The sequence below is a fragment of the Polyodon spathula genome, chromosome 6 (genome assembly GCF_017654505.1).
Source record: "Polyodon spathula isolate WHYD16114869_AA chromosome 6, ASM1765450v1, whole genome shotgun sequence".
NCBI classification, from domain to species: Eukaryota; Metazoa; Chordata; class Actinopteri; order Acipenseriformes; family Polyodontidae; genus Polyodon; species Polyodon spathula.
In genome coordinates this window covers 63,214,454-63,234,194 of record NC_054539.1, presented here as the reverse complement: position 1 = coordinate 63,234,194, position 19,741 = coordinate 63,214,454, and the positions used below count along the sequence as shown (strand labels likewise).

At 35.6% G+C, this 19,741-nt stretch overlaps 1 protein-coding gene across 2 annotated transcripts; it reads right to left on the bottom strand.

Annotated features, from left to right (window-relative positions):
* Positions 1-933: 933 nt before the first annotated feature.
* Positions 934-8,354, bottom strand: LOC121317451 (protein odd-skipped-related 1-like). Of its 2 annotated transcripts, XM_041253405.1 has the most exons (4): positions 8,111-8,354; positions 4,549-4,644; positions 2,347-3,034; positions 934-2,043 (listed from the first exon to the last, which is right to left on the bottom strand). In XM_041253405.1, exons 3-4 carry the CDS (start codon positions 2,976-2,978, stop codon positions 1,911-1,913), a joined length of 765 nt encoding a protein of 254 aa, XP_041109339.1. In that variant the 5' UTR covers positions 2,979-3,034; positions 4,549-4,644; positions 8,111-8,354; the 3' UTR covers positions 934-1,910. The 2 variants fall into 2 exon arrangements, with proteins under 2 accessions (XP_041109339.1, XP_041109338.1); XM_041253404.1 differs by lacking the exon at positions 4,549-4,644 and having other exon boundaries at positions 936-2,043.
* Positions 8,355-19,741: the final 11,387 nt, after the last annotated feature.

The following is a 19,741-nucleotide window of genomic DNA, read 5'->3' as shown; positions in this document are numbered from 1 at the left end:
TTATAAAGGGAGGTTTAAATATATCAGCAGGGACCATTACAGCCTTATAGTTAAAATATATCATTAAATTACAATGGATAAATAAAAGGGAAGAAAAGAGAGGGAGGGGGAAGAGAAGGATGGTTTGTGTGTGTTGGGGGGAGGGGTGCAGGTTGTAGTCAGGCAACCCAGGGAAGAGAAGGGTAACGGTAGTGATTACAAGATAGCAGAGGTAGGAGAAGAGCATCCCGGATCAAATGTACTCCTGTACAAGTTCAGAATAGTACTCTGCACTTTGAGGTTTCAGCTGCTGTGATTTTGCTTTTATGAATGATGAGGTTCCAGCAGCAGTCAAGTTTAAACAGTGGATAACTTGAGGCAAGCTTTTAACTTAAACATGTGGGAATATACACAACAAGCATTCGGAAGGATTAATACACGCTAAACGAGTGGGGTGGGGTATGTGTTTACATAGCTCACTCAAACTCTGTCATTACTAAATATCTTGAAAAGATCATTTGCCCATCTTGGAATAAATGCAAACAATTTGAAGCATTTGGGCTTTATAGACATTGAAAAACCATAGCTGTCCTGACAATGTGATCTGTAGCAGTACATTTAGTTGTCAGTGTTGTCTGTTCTTTCTTGGCATCCCCTGCTATTATCAGTGTGTGATGTCTGTGGAACTCATAAGGCATTCCACATTTCAAAGGGGAGCCCAGTGTCATGTGTAAATGTCTCATTTATGTGTCTCTATCCATGCTTTTATTCTTTTGGAATAAACATGCCAGAAGTTAAGCATCTGGCTAAAATCAAAGTCTCTCTAATGAGCTTGAAAAAATTAATTCATACAAAAATGTTAACAACGTTAGATTTGGTTATTAAAAGTAAAACAGGACTTGCTTTTCAGTTCCTAGTAAGTAAGGTATCAATGTATTTGTATTTTTCTACTGCAGTGTTTTATTAGTCTCAGAGATTCTGTAAAAGATATTATATGTAAAATATATTAATATGCAGGTATTCAGAGTTACTTGTAGCTATGAGGCATCCTATTATTGAATACTGAACGTATATTTGTAACCCTCTTTATATTTCTACCTGTGTTTGTTTTCCCATGAGTGGCAGAGGTCTCACCCACCTTACCCTTTCAATATTACACACCATTGAGAAGGTTTTTGTTTAGAAAATGACTATTTATTTAAAAATAAGTTTAGGAAATCCAGTGATATATGTAAGTAATCAATAACCAGCGTAAAGTGCCAAATAACAGTTTAACAAACAATCTGTACAAAAACAACACACTGGAATGTATCCTATAAAATGGTAGACGTCCTTGATTCTGACAGGTTTAATACTTTAAAAAGAAGCACTGCACTGAGCATAGCATATTTATTTTAGTTGCCCGTGGCTTTCTCAGCCTCAGAGCTACAGTTTGGTAAAAGCTTATCGTCCATGAAGCTTCTGGAGGAGTGAGATCACATTTCAGAGATTTATTCTGCTGCTCACTTACAGTTGCAGTCTATTACACAAGACTGATAGAGTTCGTAAAGTTCCTGTGTCCATTAAATGAAGTTTGGATGCCCTAAATAAACTTTATTTGAGGCAAAAGCATTCCTTTCATCAAACGTTTTATGTATGATCTTAGTCCAAGATTTACACTCACGTTACATGAGTCTAGTCATAAATTATGGCTTTTTTTTTTTTAGAAGGCAACTTTCCAGGTTGTTTTAGGCATCCATGACCAGGTGGTGGAGCTGCTCCTCAGAATGAAGACTGTTGTCTTTTACAGTGGTTTGAGTTGATCGCACCACACCCTCCTTTGTCACCACATTTTTGTTGTGCTCTTGCACGCACACATTTTATTTTGAGTATTTTCTTTTCCAGTGCACCCTTATTACTTTTTATTTTATTGCTTCGCAGAAGTCCTTCTATCATTTTATCTTTGAAGGTTTGAGCTCCTTGACCTGCATGTGCAGTGTTTTGTGGACAGCCAATGTCCTGGATTGGCAAAATCCTTTCCCACATTCCTGACACTTGAAGGGCTTTTCTTTGGAATGGATATACCTGAGAAACATGACAAAGAAATAAAAAGTGGGTTAAACTAAATATCTGGTGGTAAAAGATATGGATGGCAGTAATGAAATAAGAAAGGGAATCAGTATTATAAAACTAAAAATAACTTGTTTGAAGATTATTTAAACAACATATATTTTACTGCAGTTCATTTTAAATCACATTTTCTAGAAAAATGCTATTTCTCTAATGGGTTTCTATTTTGACCACCATGTAAAACTGTCTTTGACTGAACTGTCCATACAGTTTTCTATGATGTGTAATATTCAATACAATAATGTAAAAGAAGGTTACCTGTGATCTCTGAGATGATCTTGCCTCCTGAAAGCTTTATGGCAAATGTCACATGTGTACGGTCTCTCGTCGGTATGCGTTCTTTCATGAATTAGAAGATTATATGATTTGGTGAAGTGCCTCCCACAGAATTTACACACAAACTCCTTTTTGGTTTTTGAAGGCAACCTCCCTCTGCTAGGTTTCCTTTCCGGTGACAGCTTTGTGATGTCAAGAATGGAGCTGATGGCAGGGGGGGAGCTCAGATCTTCTGCCTTAGAAGTGGATTGATCTTCTTGGGTGGCAGCTACCGCCAGGTTGGCAAAATCAAACCTGGGCTTGGTTTTGGCAGGAAGGTTGGTGGCATCTTGTTTTGGCAGGATGACGTGGGGGAAGATTGGAACAGCAGGTAACTGGAATCTGCCATCCACCAGAGCAGGAATTTTGGAGAAGGAAGAGCGAGGTAGCCCCATTGGAGGGTATCCCAGGGTCCAGTGGTGGAGATGGACAGCTTGAAAGGCACTAAAGCCATAGATGTTTGGTAGTTGGTCGGATGGCAGTTGAAACCCACTGGAAGCTTGCAAAAGAGAGTAGTTGGCCAGTTGTAAAGATGGATGAATGGGAACAGGTGCTGCAAGAGTCTTGCTTCCCATGATGGATACCAGCGATGATACACTTAAAGGCGAGTCTGGCAGGTGGTAGATTGCCTCTGTGAACAAAGAAAATAATAAGAATAAGAATATGCCACTGGCCATGGTTCAAATCTATGCATTCCATTTCCATGTCATCCTCCTAAAAAGATCTGGGCTTTAATATGTTTATTTTATTTATTCTCTTTTTTATACTCTGCTGATTCTTCACTATTTAGTTATTTATTTATTTATTTTTCAGTAACATGACATTGCTATGATCATGTTTTTAACCTAATATCATCCTGAAAATGAACTATCATATGCTGAATCCATAGTTTTTAAAGTTAGACAACCGTTAATTAAAAGGGTGGCTGTTTTTACTTCAATACACACCGACTAGGACAATACACAATGGGTATTTGCTTTACTTTGCCAACACGCATTGTAGTCTGTTAATCTGTGAGGGGTTTTCAATAACAGAGGCTTTTTAGCGACTTTATACAAATGTATGTATTTTTTTTTACACCCCAGGCATGTAACTACATCACTGAGAGAGCTATTGATCTTCTCAATAAACTGTTGTTGATAATGATGTGTTAAAGCTTTCCACAGACAGCAGGAAGGTTTATTTTTAACGGCTTTGTTTGTCCTATTCGTCAGATTATATTAGTCATAACGCTTCAGGTATAAGGACCTGTATTCCCTAAACTACTTAGTTCTCGATTGTGTAGTAGGTGTTTTCATATTCACTGAGTAATCTGTCCTTAGGGCTTTGAATAGCTACACAGAATAGAACCATTGAGAACAGTGAATACCTTCTCTGAATTTTAATAAAGAGCAATAGTGTAGAGTTTACAACATGTTTCTTTGTTTCTTGACACAACCATAGCTTGTGGATTAAAGGACTGTTGCAAACCAACGTTTAACATTCGAAACGGCAAATATGAGCTCAAGTAAATCTGTGTATTGACAAGAAGAAAACAGAATTTCGTCTTTCATGTAATATGCATTGAAAAGTCATAATGCTTAATAAATAAACTTCCAAAGCACAGGTGTTATGCGTATAATCATTGCTTGACACCAAGCGCTGTAATTATTACACTGTGTCTCACATAGACCTATAGGCTGTTGAATTGTAAAATAAGCTACCTGCCTAAATAAGGAATGTTTAAAAGGAATTTACTGTGTTTCTCTTTATAGAGCCCCATGTAGCCTTAATAGAGTTGTCTGGAAAATTGTCTTTTAGTTTTACATGCACTCAGCAGTGATTTTAAAACGGGTCAGGTTTCATACAGTCTGGCAGATGTTTCCTTATATTTGGAAGATTTATGTTTCACTTGTAAATATAAATAAACGCGTTCCTTGTTTACAGTATTAAACAGCATTTCAGATGTATTTAACTTTTCAAATATGTATTACACTGCCAACATTTTAACGGAAAAAAATGTATACTTTTTATTCAATTTAATATTAATAAAAATAAAATCTTAATAAATACAAAGTGAAACACTAATTAAATGTGCAGGGTTTTAGATCCCCCAGAGGTTTTCGTTTTCTGGTCGTGACGCAGAAGTAACTGACTTTTACTTACTAGGTCATTAAGATCATCAGCAGCGACGTGAAGTCTCGTGTCTTTATCCCTTTGAAGTGTGATACAACATCCATGCATGCATGGATACGAGTTAGCCTGCATAAAGATAACCATGCATAGGCATGGGTTTAGATTATGTTTCCTTTCAGTATAACAACCTATTGACATCCCTAAAAATGTCTGCAGTCAAAACAGTGTGAATCCAATTTGTTTAAGAAAGAATGTAACATAACATATGACTTTGTCAGTGTAACAATTTGTTGATTTAAAATACAGGTTTCAGGATTTGCACAATTTAAAGTTCATAAAGCGTCAACAACTGACATTTCAAGTGATTCCTTTCAAAATGGGGATTATGAGTTTTTTGGGCCTAAATCCTGTTTTAAACTCTTATTTGTATTTCTTCGAGATTTGTTTTTTTTATCCTGAATGTTGTATTTCAGTTTAAGTGAGAAGTGTATTAGATATTCACACATTACTAGTTACCAATTCTAAAAGAAGGGCAATGTCTGGGCCTTTCACACCAAACTGAACACAATTTGAAACTAAATGGTAATTCAAGGGAACTGACATCTTATGGAATTCCTTCGCAGGTGACCCGAACTAATCGTTGTGACATCTTGCCAGATTGTTGTTTGCTAATTGGTGATATTTTGCATTGGTGCTGGTAAGAAAAATCACACCAGTAGACCTACCCACATTTTGTTCTCCAAACACCAAGATGGATAAGGATCAGGGCAGGTTTGTTTCCCACACAGTTGTTTAAAATACAGGTGATGGATCACGATATTTCTTTATCAGCCTTATTCTAGCTCATTCTCTGACAAGACTATTCAGTTTGGATTGTCTGTCCCACAAATACAAGTTTCTTTACAAACACACAGGCTATAAAAAGCATTTACTGATTCTTATAATCATTTAATCATTATGCATGACACTGCATAGCCATCTGCTTTTTAATACATTAAAACATTTCACTTTTTATTTGCATTTACTTATTATTATTTTATTTTTTTCTGACTTTTTTGGAAAATGTTTCTAATTTATTCAGAACAGGGAAAAACAATGGCCAGTAACCCCTATCAGATTACTATTTTATGGGGTTTTTGTATTTGTTTATAAATAATACCACTTTAAATTTTAAATAAAACATTATACAATATTTGATTAAAATAACTGGTATGTTTCATTTACATGCACATGAGTGGGATATTAGAAAGCCAAATTTTCTTTAAGTTTAAAGACGCAAATATAGTACACTGTTAGAGTAAATCTTATATTCGATATGAGTTCAATTATATCTGATCTTCGTGTTAGATGTTAGAACGATTCCTATGATTGGACTGTTTCACATGGCCCGCAAACGTAAACATATTATTATCGGTGTATTAGTGCAGAACTCTTTATCTGAGATTGATCCGCAACAAAATAAGGCAGCGTTTAATCACAAATCTTGCTTGCTGCGTAATTGAGAACAGACCACTTGTGTACTGACACACAATTGAATCTTCCATGCATGCCAAGAAAAAGGCAGCCTACAAAACTGAACACTAACATTAAAGAACGCTTCTGTTATTCGTTTTATTTTACCCTTTATTATTTACATTAATGAGTCAATATTTACAAAAAAAAAAAAAAAAGTATTTAATGTATTGGGTCATATACAAGTTCCCAACGGCAACCCCCATTAATATTAATATATATATATATATATATATATATATATATATATATAATATATATATATATATATTATATATATATATATATATATATATATAGCCGGGTAACCACCAACAATTTGTGTCAAGTTAAACACAGTTCACATAATATTTAGCGCACAATTGTTATGTTAAGATTGTACTGTTTAAACAGACTTCTTATCCTTCAGATGAGATGTAAAACCAAGGTCCTATTGTAAGTGACTCTGCAGCAGTTGTGATGCATAGTTCACCCCCAAGTCTCTGTAAGTCGCTTTGGATAAAAAGTTTCTGACAAATGACTAAATGTTAATAATAATAATAATAATAATAATAATAATAATAATAATAAATAATAATAATAATAATAATAATAATGCACAAGAGCGCCGGTGTCTTTTTGTACAGGCTTCTGCACAAACAAGTTGTTTTGTTTTCCATTCCAAATATTTGTTTTTCATTATTGCTACTTTTGTTATTTTTGTTTGTTTCACTTTTACTATTTATAACCCCAGATAATACCTCATAGGCTTACCCGTTTTATATGTGTGCATCTGGTGTGCACTAATGTGTTCTTATGTTCTATTTGAAGTAAATATATTCGGTTACGTGAGGTTTTGGAAAACAGGTTTCAATATCAAATAACATAGCTTGGGAAAAAAAAAAAAAAAAAGACTCGCATACGGTAATGAAAGATGCATGCCCTGAACATCATTTTCGAAAGTTGTAAAACGAAAGCAATTCACCAGCGGGAATCATTACGTTCAACATATTGTACATGGGCAATGTTATTTAAAGAAAATATATATCGTTAGGGTACTGTATTCATTTTCATAGGAGAGACAACTTGGGATCATAGGATCACCCAGAGCTATTTATTTAAATTACCTATAAATTCCAGTCTTGATAAGAGATGGTTTTCTAACAAAGTCGACCAAGTTACTACTTATATTTGATAACAATTATAACGGCATGCTCACATTAACAATGTCTCTGAGGCACAATAGCTTTAAGAACGTGTTTAATTTAGTTTCTAAAGTATTTATCATAATCAAAATATGACCGTAAAATATACACTTCGGACGTATGTGAATTAGATTGTAACAAAAGCGAATTAAAAAGTGTTCAAATAAAAACATGTGACATTTCACGAAGCCCACATCCACTAATGTGTAATATTTGCATTTAAAAAAAAAAAAAAAGTTAACTACAGGTGACACGGTTTATCAAGACATAGGCTACTATTGGAAAACAGACCTATTTTTTACCAGCATTGATGCATAGTATTAAGCGGTGTAAAATTGTACAAATGTTATAATAATTAGGACAAGAAAGACTTAAAAATGGTAGGCAACGTATCTGTTACATAGATAATAATACCAGATTCACAAGTTGAACACGCTCATAACGTTCGGCGTTGCTGCTGTATCGCTGCTTCTCTGCTTCCTGACAGATCACACCTGTTGTGTGTGCGCTTCTCCCTCATCTTGAAGAGACCATCATCCATTTTACAGGAAAGTATTTATTAGCATTTCACTCAACTTTCACTCAACTATAGCATATTCAGTCAACTAAATTCAGAGTATATAGATAATATATATATATAATATATATATATATATATATATATATATATAATATATATAATAATATATATATTATATAATTTTAATAATATAAACAGCTAATATAAAAACCAGTCTGCTAGAAGCGCTGCAAACTTGATAAAGCCTACATAACATATGATGTTCCTCCAGATTGGTTCTTCATAACAATACAGAAACACTTGTTAATTCTGTTTTAAACAAAATCTCTATATGTTGTTTTAACCGCTATACAGAACTTAAGGTGATGTTGTTTACCTGGTCTGGTCACCTCGTCCGACGATGTCAGAATTGAAAGTTTCACTGTGGATCTTGGATGAAGTAAATTGGCGTTTTCTGTAACAATATGTTTTGGAGAGGCTCATGCAGTTCTTGGCATGTCCTGATTCAATTAACACAAATGTCTTTAGTTTTGACTGGAGTTCGTTGACAGTTGTACTCAGTTGTTCTGAAAGTGGGTGGCTAATGCCTGCTTGTGATTCTGTAAGACGTCTTTCTCACACTGGTCTGTTGTCTCTGTTCAAACCGCCTCCTTATTGCAAACCAAGCCCTTCCCTATGCACATGCGCGTTCCCAAGCCAACGCCCAGCCAAAAAAAAAAAAAAAAAAAAAAAGTTTTAGGTGCAACTTTGAAACTCGTTCTTTAACCCCCAATCACAAGAGGCTAAGCCGTCTCCAATTTCTGTTAACAGACAATGTTGTAAGTTGCAGTGGAAACGATAGCTCTCTCAAAACGAGAGTTGTTTAAAACGATTATAATAACGATTATATATATATATATATATATATATATATATATATATATATATATATATATATATATATATATATATATATATTGCATGCAATTATGAGGAGGAAGGATATCAATAATTCACATTTTATTTTTCGCTCCAAAAATACTTTTTTGTTTTGTGTGTGTGTGTGTGTGTGTGTGTGTGTGTGTGTGTGTGTGTGTGTGTGTGTGTGTATTTGGCCTTGTTAAATATTTAATCGCATTGTATTTACAATGTTCACATTTGGTGTGTAACAATAAAATGGTTTTTCTATGATGAAATTAAATCCCTACCGACCACCTTTTCCATAATATAAGTAATTTTTACAGACATATTAATATTAAACACATATTTACATGGTAGATATATTTTACTTCATTGAATTGACATATGTCTGGTTTAATTAAAAAGGGAAACAGCGAGACAAGCACTAGGTGTCTGATTATATCATTATACAAAGTGTAATCATTTTAAGGTGACGTTTGGGACTCGATACAACAACACCGCACTCTTAATAGTGCATTACGTCAGCTGTAAGCAATGCTGAAAGAAAATCTATTTCACGCAACATACAGCTTCACTTGGGGATAATGTTGATAATGGCTGATGAAAAAAATGCATTTAATCATACGAAAGGAGCCATTTCTGTTTTTTTTTTTTTTTTTTTTTTTTTTTCTATAGACATCATATCATAAAAGGTTTATTAACACATTACCAATTTGTAGGCGTTGTCTTTCTTAACAAGAATGATAGCCTATATTTTTAAGTTTGGAGCGAATTCCAAAAACTTATTTTCTCCAACCCAGACGCGTTTAATAAAATAATTTATACCATCCATCATTTGAATATACAACTATTTGTAATTAATACAGTATGTTGTATTGATAGGTTTGAACTGTTGGGTTGTAATATGTATCTCTAGGCCTAAAATCTCTCTCTCTCTCTCTCTCTCTCTCTCTCTCTCTCTCTCTCTCTCTCTCTCTCTCTCTCTCACGCGCACACACACAGAGACACACTAGATCTTAAGTCGAAATAATGATCACTTGTAAATGTTAACAATTAACATTACACATCTTCAGCGTGTATTGCTTTTGGTGACTTCTGTAGAAGTTTTGATGAAAACGTGACAGCACAGTATATAAACTAGTAGGTAGAACGTACTACTGTACTCATTAATACTTATTATGACAACTGTAGAGTATAATCAATTTACAAGTATTCGATTTAGTTTAATTCATTGGAAAAGAGAAGTTTAAACGTGTACAGAAATTTTCGACATTCATTTCCCCTGTAGCCTTTCCGTTAAAGAATTGCCTGCGTACGTTTTTAAGGGGATAACGAACGAAGGCCCGCTTTAGGGCAAGTAATGTAAATACATGTCACCTGTAGTTGGAAAAGTGAAAAATAAATGGTAGCCTACACACACGTATTAGAACCGTTTAAAAAAAAAAAAAAAAAAAAAAAAACACGGTGCAATTTGTCACTACAAGTAAGACTATGCATATTGACCTCTTTCTTTTTCAAAGATTTGGGAAGGGGGTGCAAATGTACATGTTGTGAGAAGCAGGGTACGTGAATAAAACTGCAACACTGCGTTCATATGTTATATACTGTTAAAGGTAATTATGGTTCTCTTTAAAGATAACGAATACGCTAACTATATTTGGGTAACATGAGCCTAGCAAATGCAACGGAAAGGAATGTTGTAAAATGGGTCTACAATATTTGTATTCTTTTAAAAATCCCCCCCCCCCCCCCCCCCCCCCCCCAGCGTTAAATCAATCAGATTGCTTTACCTTTAAATTGCATCATCTAATGCTTTTTTCCTATTTTCTTTTTTCTAATCAAGAAAGAACTGAAGTCGGCAACGATTATTCCCTGCTGTAATTCAATTTAGAAAAGCGAGCATACATGTCAAAGTCAATTCTCTTTAGTTAAAACAACTGGGTTGTTCTAACTCATGCAATACATTATAATACATTTAAGCATGTTTAACGGTTATTGTTCAAATAAGTTTGCTTTCTATAATTTCAAAGAAAATAGTTAATTTGTCGATGTGTTCAAATAATTTCCATTTTACATTTAAAAAACTGACCGTTTCATGTTGACGTTGAAACAAAAATGTGTATTTATTTATTTATAGGCAACAAAGCTGTCAAACATTAAAACAATGCATTTCTGTTTAAAATTGTTTTAGCAATTGCTACAGCAGCTTATATTATTTTAATACTTAACGTGTTTTTCAAGATAAAAATCCATAACATTGAAAATGTTCATATTTTCTTGTAAAGTTCAACTCAATAAGCATGTGTCTATTATTATTATTATTATTATTATTATTATTATTATTATTATACTATACTAATAATATTATAATATATTATATAATATAGTTATATCATATATGTTCTATCACTATGTAACATAATTATATTATGGTAATATTGTTCTATACTTGTGCTCAATCAAACGTTTTGTGTGCATTGATTTTTAATTTCTTTTAGATTAGACGAGGGGTATCTCTTAGAGCTCTCATTTTGTGACTAGTGAAGAAAATATGCCACCTACTGGACATATAAGGCACTGCTTTGGTGTTTAAAGTGATAATCGCAATGCCACTAGAAACCAGTCTTACACCAGATTCTGATTTGATAAGGGGTCAAGCTCCATCCTTTTTTAGTTGCTGAGTAATATTATAAAACGCTAAAAGGTTGTATTTTAAGGTGTAGTGTCACAAATAAATTTAATATATTTAAGAAAGTTGTTTTCCCAGTTGGAAAATATCAAATCTGTAGCTGTTTTCTGCCAAATGTTCTAAATGTTATCTCTGCTAAATATAAGACATACAATTGGACAGACAATTTACTTTTTAAACAAGAGAGAATACATTTCTCAAAAAATAGGTTGTGTACGTTTCTTTTTATGAATTCAAACTTTACTATTGTTGCAGGCCTATAGCACGTCTCGCTTCCCTTAGTGATTACACAGTATTCATTATTCCCTAACTTGTAAACTGTTCAATGAAGATGCTGTCATTTTCTTGACAGGTTTATTGTATTTGAAACTGTAATATGGTGTTGCTGTATTTGTTTATTGCTTCTTTGTTTTCATATTGCTTCCCCCTGAGTCAGAATTTTATGTACATGGGTCAGCAGAGAATGTATGATTCCATACCAGTTTATTGTTATGTTTTTCTAAGAAGAACCTATACAAAATATATATGGAATTGTGGCCATATAAAAGTGATGGACTGATACGAGCAGAGATGGATTTGCACTTCTAGATCAGGGTCTGTGTCATCTTTGAAGAGCATAACAAAGCCTTCATACACTATTCTTGTGTCATCCATATGAGGTTTAGGTTATATGGGGTGAACTTATTGTCCAGTACTGCTCCGTGACAACTGATTCCAAGTGTTCCTGATATCCGAGGTGTCTGAACTCCTGTGTCTAGCACATCTGAGCTCCTGCAGCTGGAGATGACTCAATTTTATTCTGGTGTTGATCACATGGGCATTTTGATTGTTTTCCTCCAGTGATCCTGGATCCAATCCAAGTTTTCTTCCCATTGACATCTATACTGACTAGTGATTATGCCAATACATTATTGTGAAATAAAAGTTTTAGTACTCCTGCAATGTGAGGGGGGCATTTCCCCATCATTGAAAAAGTGAGGAGGACATGTCCCCCATGTGCCTTGTGTAAATTACATCTATTCCTGGTACCTATTCCTGGTACTCTCTGTCACAGTATAGGTTAATGAGATAAAACACTTATAATCATAAGTGCATATTTATATACAAAAATAGCAGTTATATCTTTTCAGTAATAGGGGGTTCAGAATGTTAAAAAAAACAAAAAAAAACAAAAGACATCAAATGCCTCACCAAAAGTCCCCTTCATTTGCATTATCAGCTAATTTGTTGAGGGTAGTTACAAGTATGGAAACACCAATACACTGCATTTATTTGTTCCTTTCTGTTAACATCTATATTTTCACCATAGAGGTAACAGGCATAGCTTAATTGCCCTGCTGATGAGAAAATTCTATCTGTCATGTCATGTCATTTTACCGTCGCAGTTTAGCTCCCGACAATCCAGTCCACGTCCTGATGTTGTCAAACCAGCATATTCTTGGTCTTCCACGCCCTCTGACCCCGTCTACAAGACCTGTCATCACACTGCCTTCAATTGTGTCGTGTGGTTGTCTTATCATATCCCCGAAGTATCTCAACTTGCGAGATTTAACGTGGCTGAACAGCTCACTTTGTGTACTAGCCAGCTTGTAAACTTGCTCATTGGTCATCAACTTCGTCCATGAAATTTTCTCCATCTTTCTGATGCATTTGTTTTCAAAGGCCTGAATGCTTTTCTATCTAACAAAATCAAATTCTATACAGAATCAAAATTGATTTTAATTGGCAGATGTCAAGTTGCTGTGACTTGTTACCCAAACTAACACACACATACACACACACACACACACACACACACACACACACACACACACACACACACACACACATATATATACTTTTATGCAGTGACAATGAAAGAAAAGCTGGAACAATTCAATGTTGCTGATAGATAACTTCAGCTACTACTACCACAACTGAATTTAAACTATCCAGATGTTTGAATTACATAAACATGTGCCAGTATATGACATATTCAACATTAGTAAAAGGTTTTGATATTGTTGTGCTCCTTTGGGGGCTGCAGGTCAAACTACTGCTCCTGAGTCTCCTCTGACTGGAGGAAAAAGATTATGGCCAAATTTGACCTTCACATCATGTGAGGTTTAGGAGGTCAATGAACTTGTGCAGAATCTCTCACGAAAACCAATTGCTTCTGGGTTTATGAAACGTTTTCATTTGCAACAGAACATTTACAGTGCCTAGTCGGTCATCGTGACAAATTGCATTTGTTTATTTAATTCAAATAATAATCTAAACGTGTACCATTGTAATACTGTATTAAAAACTATCTAAGGCTACACATTTAATTAGGTGCATTCCTTCTGTTCCAGTATTAATGTTAATAGTGTGTAAGCTGATGTGTCCAGAATTTGAACAGATTGCTACTAATCTCATCTTTTGAATAGGTTCCTGGTATATTGACGTTCAAAAGTGTTGATGATATGTGTCAAGGAATATCCTTTAGCATTAACAAAGCCTTTGAATAACTTTTTTTTCATACCCTCTGCAGATTTTGAAAGAAAACCTGGAGCACTATTGAGTATAATCCCCTCATTTGTAGAATCTCAGAGAATACATTTGTTTTACTAAAGTTGATGTATTTTTTGGCTAACAGTTAAAATAAGCATAATTAGTAAAGGCAAAGTGTGCAGATGTACCATATTTTGTCTGAATTTTATTCAGATATTTTCATTTTTGGTGCAGTTAGTGACCAGCTCAGTAAAGCTATCCTGTGGTTGAGGCTAACTTTGGAGGTTTAACTAATGCATCTAACAAAATGTGCATTGATATATCCAAGGAAAGCAAATGTTCACACCATCAGTTATCACACATAGTTTACAGACTTAATAGAGAACATAGCCATTTATGAGTAATTAAGCTGCAGTGTTGCACAGTCAAGTTCAATTTTACACTCAATTGCTTTGGCTTCTCAGTATGTTTACATTTGTTAAAGGTACTGCTGTACTACCAAGTAAATTCTTTTGTACAATTAAAAAATAAACATAATTGATAAGGTTGTTGTTTGGTGAAAGCATCCAAGCCTTTCTGTCTTGGTTTGATATTAGATTGTGCTGAATCAAAGTCAGTGTATTTGTGTGACTTTAGGTGGAATACACAGCAATTAGTTTTAGGATCTATTTTATGGGAAAGTGAAATATGAAGCTAGCCAACTTTGCACCATCAAGCCAAGTATTGACAGATGACCGAGGAATTAATAAACAATTTCTGCCACAGAAGCACATAAAATATCTTAAGCCTGCGTATAATAAAAAACAGAAGTGAAATATAATTTACATTTTTCAGACGAGATGAAAAACCTACCTTAATGAATCTATTAGCTATGAATGATCTGCCTGTGTAAAATATACATACTCTACAGTGAGTATACTGTATTCTGTTCATATTTTAAACAGCTGGTCAGGCTGTGGTAGATATGCATCTGAAAGGTAATTCAAGTTTACAATTGCACTTCTACAGTTCTTCCGCTCTGGATTTGGTCTATAGTTCTTTTCAAATGTAATTATTTATGTAATTACCTGTAAATGTCTCTGTTACACAGTAATAACTCCTTTTAACAAAATCGCTCACCCCAGAAATGTATGAAACTTTGCACCAGATTTGACAAAGGACTGTCATTAAAAATATTAACTGTTGAAAAGTTTACTGTACTGCTAGTTTTTGGTTTATCAGTTATGTTTATGATTCCTTGTGGAATTAACAGATGGAATCATTACAGGCCAAATGCATTACATCTTTTTTTTTTTTTCTGTAATAGCTAATGTTCGAATTTTTATCACCACTTAGCAGTAAAATAAAAATTTAAAAAAGCAAAAAACATCTGTAATTATCAACAGGCATCTTCAGCTTGTATGACCTTAGCCAGAACCATACACATCACATGGAACACCAGAAGCTTCAATAACATGTTAACAAGCCATTGTTATAAACACAGTCGAGACAATCTGTATTTAACAGATTTATATTCCAACAGAATGTGCAATATGTTTTGAATTTATTGAATTTCAACTACAACTAAAACTGCAGTATTTACTACTAGATAATATCGTGATACTAGAATACTATATATATATATATATATATATATATATATATATATATATATATATATATATATACACACACACACACACACACACACACACACACACACACACACACACACACACAATATATATATAAACATATATTATATATATATATATATATATAATATATATATATATATATATATATATATTATATATATATATGGATATATATCCCCAATCTACCATGATGGCATGAAAGTGGGTTGTTTATGGCCATCCTCATGAGTGAATCAGACCTGAGAATAAATATAGATTTTATTTAAATATTTCAAATATATTTCATATGATTTTAAATAATTAAATATCTCAAATAATGTTGTGTTTCAAATCTAAATGTATTACAATGGCTTGGTTTACATGCACTTGAAATCAACCCTACAGTCATGACTATATGATGTTGTCATGCAAATACATTGTGAAACAGCAAAAGAACTTCCTTTGGTCATCGCGAATTTAAGAGCAGGGTCAGTCGCTTTCTCATGATAAAAATAATGTAAAAACCCATGTAAACTGGAGCAGGAATTGTGCTAGTGTCACACGAGATTTCAGCAGTCAAGATATTCTGATTTAATATCATAATCTCCCGCAGAAAGGCTGTACAAAACACAAACACCTCCCCCCAACACACACACACACACACACACAAGGTGTGTGACTACACCTGGTTAGGGTAGGCACTGCTGCTTCAGCTTCCGCTGGTGCTTCGGTACCTCTGTGCACACTCAGGCCATCGTACCTTTGTGCCTCGGTGTGCATGGTACTTAGTGCACTTATTGCACATGGTACTCGGTACACATAGCACCCCGGTGCGTACAGTACCTGGTGCACTCGGTGTGCACAGTGCTCGGAATGAGGGAGCCTAGTACCTTGGATTGCATAGTGCCCTCGGGTGCTTTGTGCATGCAGTGCCTCGATGCCCTCTGCCTGTAGACGGTGCTCCACTCAGCTTCAGGCTACTTGCTGCCCCGGTCGTGTGACTGCACATAGTACAGGCTAGACACCTGGTCCAGTTGCTGTGATCGAGACTGTGTAAAACAGCTTTCTTTCTCTGGACTTCCCCTGCAATTTCATTGCTGCAAGCCGGTTTGCCACTTACCTGGAATCATAAACTCTTCTTCTGTGGACTCAGTTATAAATGCTGCACAACTGTGCTGTGTTTTATTATTTTCTTTTCAGCAGCCTACATCGCTTTGTGATTGCAGTCTGCTTTTCTAACCTTAAACTGTTCGTTGTTTTGTGTATTCCTCTTCTATGTTAAAAAAAAAAGAGAAAGAGAGACAGGTGATCCTCCATTGGACCCCGGGTCTGCCGAACCTTGCTGTGGAGTTGACTCTGTTGGATTGTCTCGGCCCGCACTCTCGGTGCTCTTAAAAATTTCAGTTCACCAGTGTTGCCATGGAGTCTGTTGTATTTACCCTCACAGCTTTGCTGTTGTGTGCGTGTATGTGTGGTTTTATTTCACTGCCTTGCAGTTGGAAAATCAATAAATACAAGCGCCATTCCTGCACTGGGACACTGTTGAGAGGAATTCACCGGCTTGTTTCAGCCGCCTACTCGGCGTACCTGTAAAAAAATAAAAAATAAAAAATATACCCACGTTGTCGTGGTGACTGCTATTTTACCCTCACAGCTTTACTGTTATGTGTGTGTGTATGTATTTTTTCTTTACTGTCTTGCAGTTGAAAAAAATTAAGTAAAAACAGGTTCAAAGGCAATAAGCTTTGCTAGTTTATAAACTCAAAAATGCACATGCTTTGGTTAGATATATAATTATGGATTTATGATAAAAACCAAATCAGTTGTTGCTGCTAATCTAAAGATAATCCATAAGCTACCTGCACTAGGTCTGACCCTAGTTCCAGTACTTAACTTTGGCTAGAATGGGGTGGCAGTCAGGGGTATCGCCTCCACACTGGGGCCCTTGGTCTCAGGTTGCTGGCCTTGCCTCCGTAGTCTCCCAGTAGCTCAAGGATCTCTTTGGGTCATGACAGTAATTCGGGAAAGGCGAGCTGCGTTGTGATTGCAAAAACAACAATAATCACACTATTGTTTTCTCTTGAACCCAGTTCACATTACTCTTTGTGAGAGTGATAGTCCCTTTCCCCATGAGCCCCACAGTCACATGAATTAATAAACCAAGATTGTTAGCTTGGTTCAAAGTACTTTCCATGGTTCTCTGTCCCATTCATGAATTATCAGGAATTCATTTACTGATTCTCATGCATTGTTTTAATTCCAGTCGTAACCCCCACAGTCATGTAGTTACGAAAACAAATATTATTTAACTTGAAGCAACAAGTACATTCAAAGTACTTCCCTTAGTTCTTTGTTCAATCCGTGGTGGTCGAGTATTCAGTCACTGATACTTTGCAATTACTGTCTATTCCATCAGCCTGCACTTGTTCCAAGCTCCTTCTGGCTGTTCTCTGGGGCGCTTCCTCCAAAGCATCTCTCCTTTCTTGTTCCTAGTTCTACCTTTTTATGGGCTAGGTCAAACAAACTCATATCCAGGTGAGATTGATTACATCTGGCATATGATAGTGTAATTTGGTTCCTAGGACATCCAAAGGAACGTGTTTCATCTTCAACCTCCAAGTGAAGGGACAGAGAAGATTGTGTTTGAAAGTAAATATTTTTTAAGTCTGCTTGGTATTCGTAGTGTGTGGAGTCAAATGCTAAGAGACAGAAGAAACATCAGTGGATCCAACTGGAACAGAGTGAAGCGTTTCCTATCTGGATCACTAAACAACTGGAATTAAAACAGTGTCAATTTCAAATACATTGTGTTGGAGCAATTCTGGAATGTTTAATTTATGGACTGTGTTACTCAAACTCAGCAGCATTGGACTTCCTGCTCCATATGTAAACAATTGGGCCTAGAGTTTGTTTTAAGCTGCATGGAGCAGCGCATTGCCTGTGTTTTAGCTTGTGTTTGCAAAAGGCCTTATTAGTTGTATTTCATTTATAATGATACACTGTACTGTGCTTACATTCTGCTTACACGGCAGGTCCTGAGGCGGGCTGGAGAGATGGGTGGGGCAGGCACACTGAAGTGAACAGGAGAACCCAGATTGTACTTTCCCTTCCAGCGAGGTTACCCATGGTCAGGCTGGGGCCCCGCCCCCTTCCTTCCAGAATGTTCCGATTCCCAGACTAAGGCCTCTCCCATCTAGGGAAATTCCAGTCTGGTGAGGTGTCTGTTCTGGATTGGCTGGAACGGAGACCGCCTCCCTCCACCTCTCCTATAAAAGGAGTTGAGAGCTAGATTCCAGAGTCGGATTGATAGAAAGAGAACAGAGCGAAGAGAGAATGAGCTAAAGAGAGAAAGAGCTAAAGAGAAAAAGAGCTAGACAGATTAAGAGCTAAAGAGAAGAGAAAGCCGACTTGTAGAAGTGTGAGCTGTGGCTGACAGCAGCTTTGTTAAAGCAATTATTAAGGCTAAAACAAATAAAAAGTTTAGCCTTGAAACCTTGTCTTGCGTCACTCTTGACACCGCCACAATACTTTCATATCATGTTGAAAGGCTGACTGTAAGAGCCTGCATAACTCCCTGTAAGGACTGTGATATTTTACCTGTACAAAAATGGACACTGCAGACATAAATAATTGCACCAACTGCTTATTTAAGCAGAAATGTGTACTGCCAACAAGTGCATTTGTAGCAGGCCGAGTGTGGTCACGACTGTACAAGGAATATCAATGAGAGGGTGTCTGACTGGGGAAAAAGAACCATATAGTGAGGATAAATATTAAAGTGAAATATTGCTTGAGACCATAACCTGTTAAACTTACCCAGTCTTGTCAAGTCTGTCCTCTGCAGGACTCCTAAAGGAACAGAGTCCACCCTGTGAACTTAGTGATTTACGATTTACCAGTGAAAGGCAAATCTTGGCTACCACAACAATTACAGAACTCATAGTTCACACTATATATATATATATATATATATATATATATATATATATATATATATATATATATATATATATGCAAAATTAAAGAATAACAGCAATAAAACAAATACACAGCAAGTAATGTGACAATGCAAAATAATCATTACATTTAAAGTGCAATATTTCAATTAACATAATCGAACTAAGTGCAATTAAATAAGTGCAACCAATAAAGAAAATCCCCACTCCAGAAATTTGTGAATTGATTCCACATTGGACTAGTGAGGGGAGCTCAATCGGAATGGTATGTGGGTGTGAGGTCCCTGCTGACCGGATCAAGGGGAACTTGGAGGTAGCCTTGACGTAAGTCTAGCTTACTGAAGACAGCAGAGCCATAGAAGTGGGTAGTGAGC

Excerpts from the sequence above, each read along its gene's own strand:
- LOC121317451 (XM_041253405.1), bottom strand. The coding sequence starts at position 2,978 with ATGGGAAGCAAGACTCTTGCAGCACCTGTTCCCATTCATCCATCTTTA. Across the intron at positions 2,044-2,346 it reads GATCATCTCAGAGATCACAG|GTATATCCATTCCAAAGAAA; the intron begins GTAACCTTCTTT and ends CATGTTTCTCAG.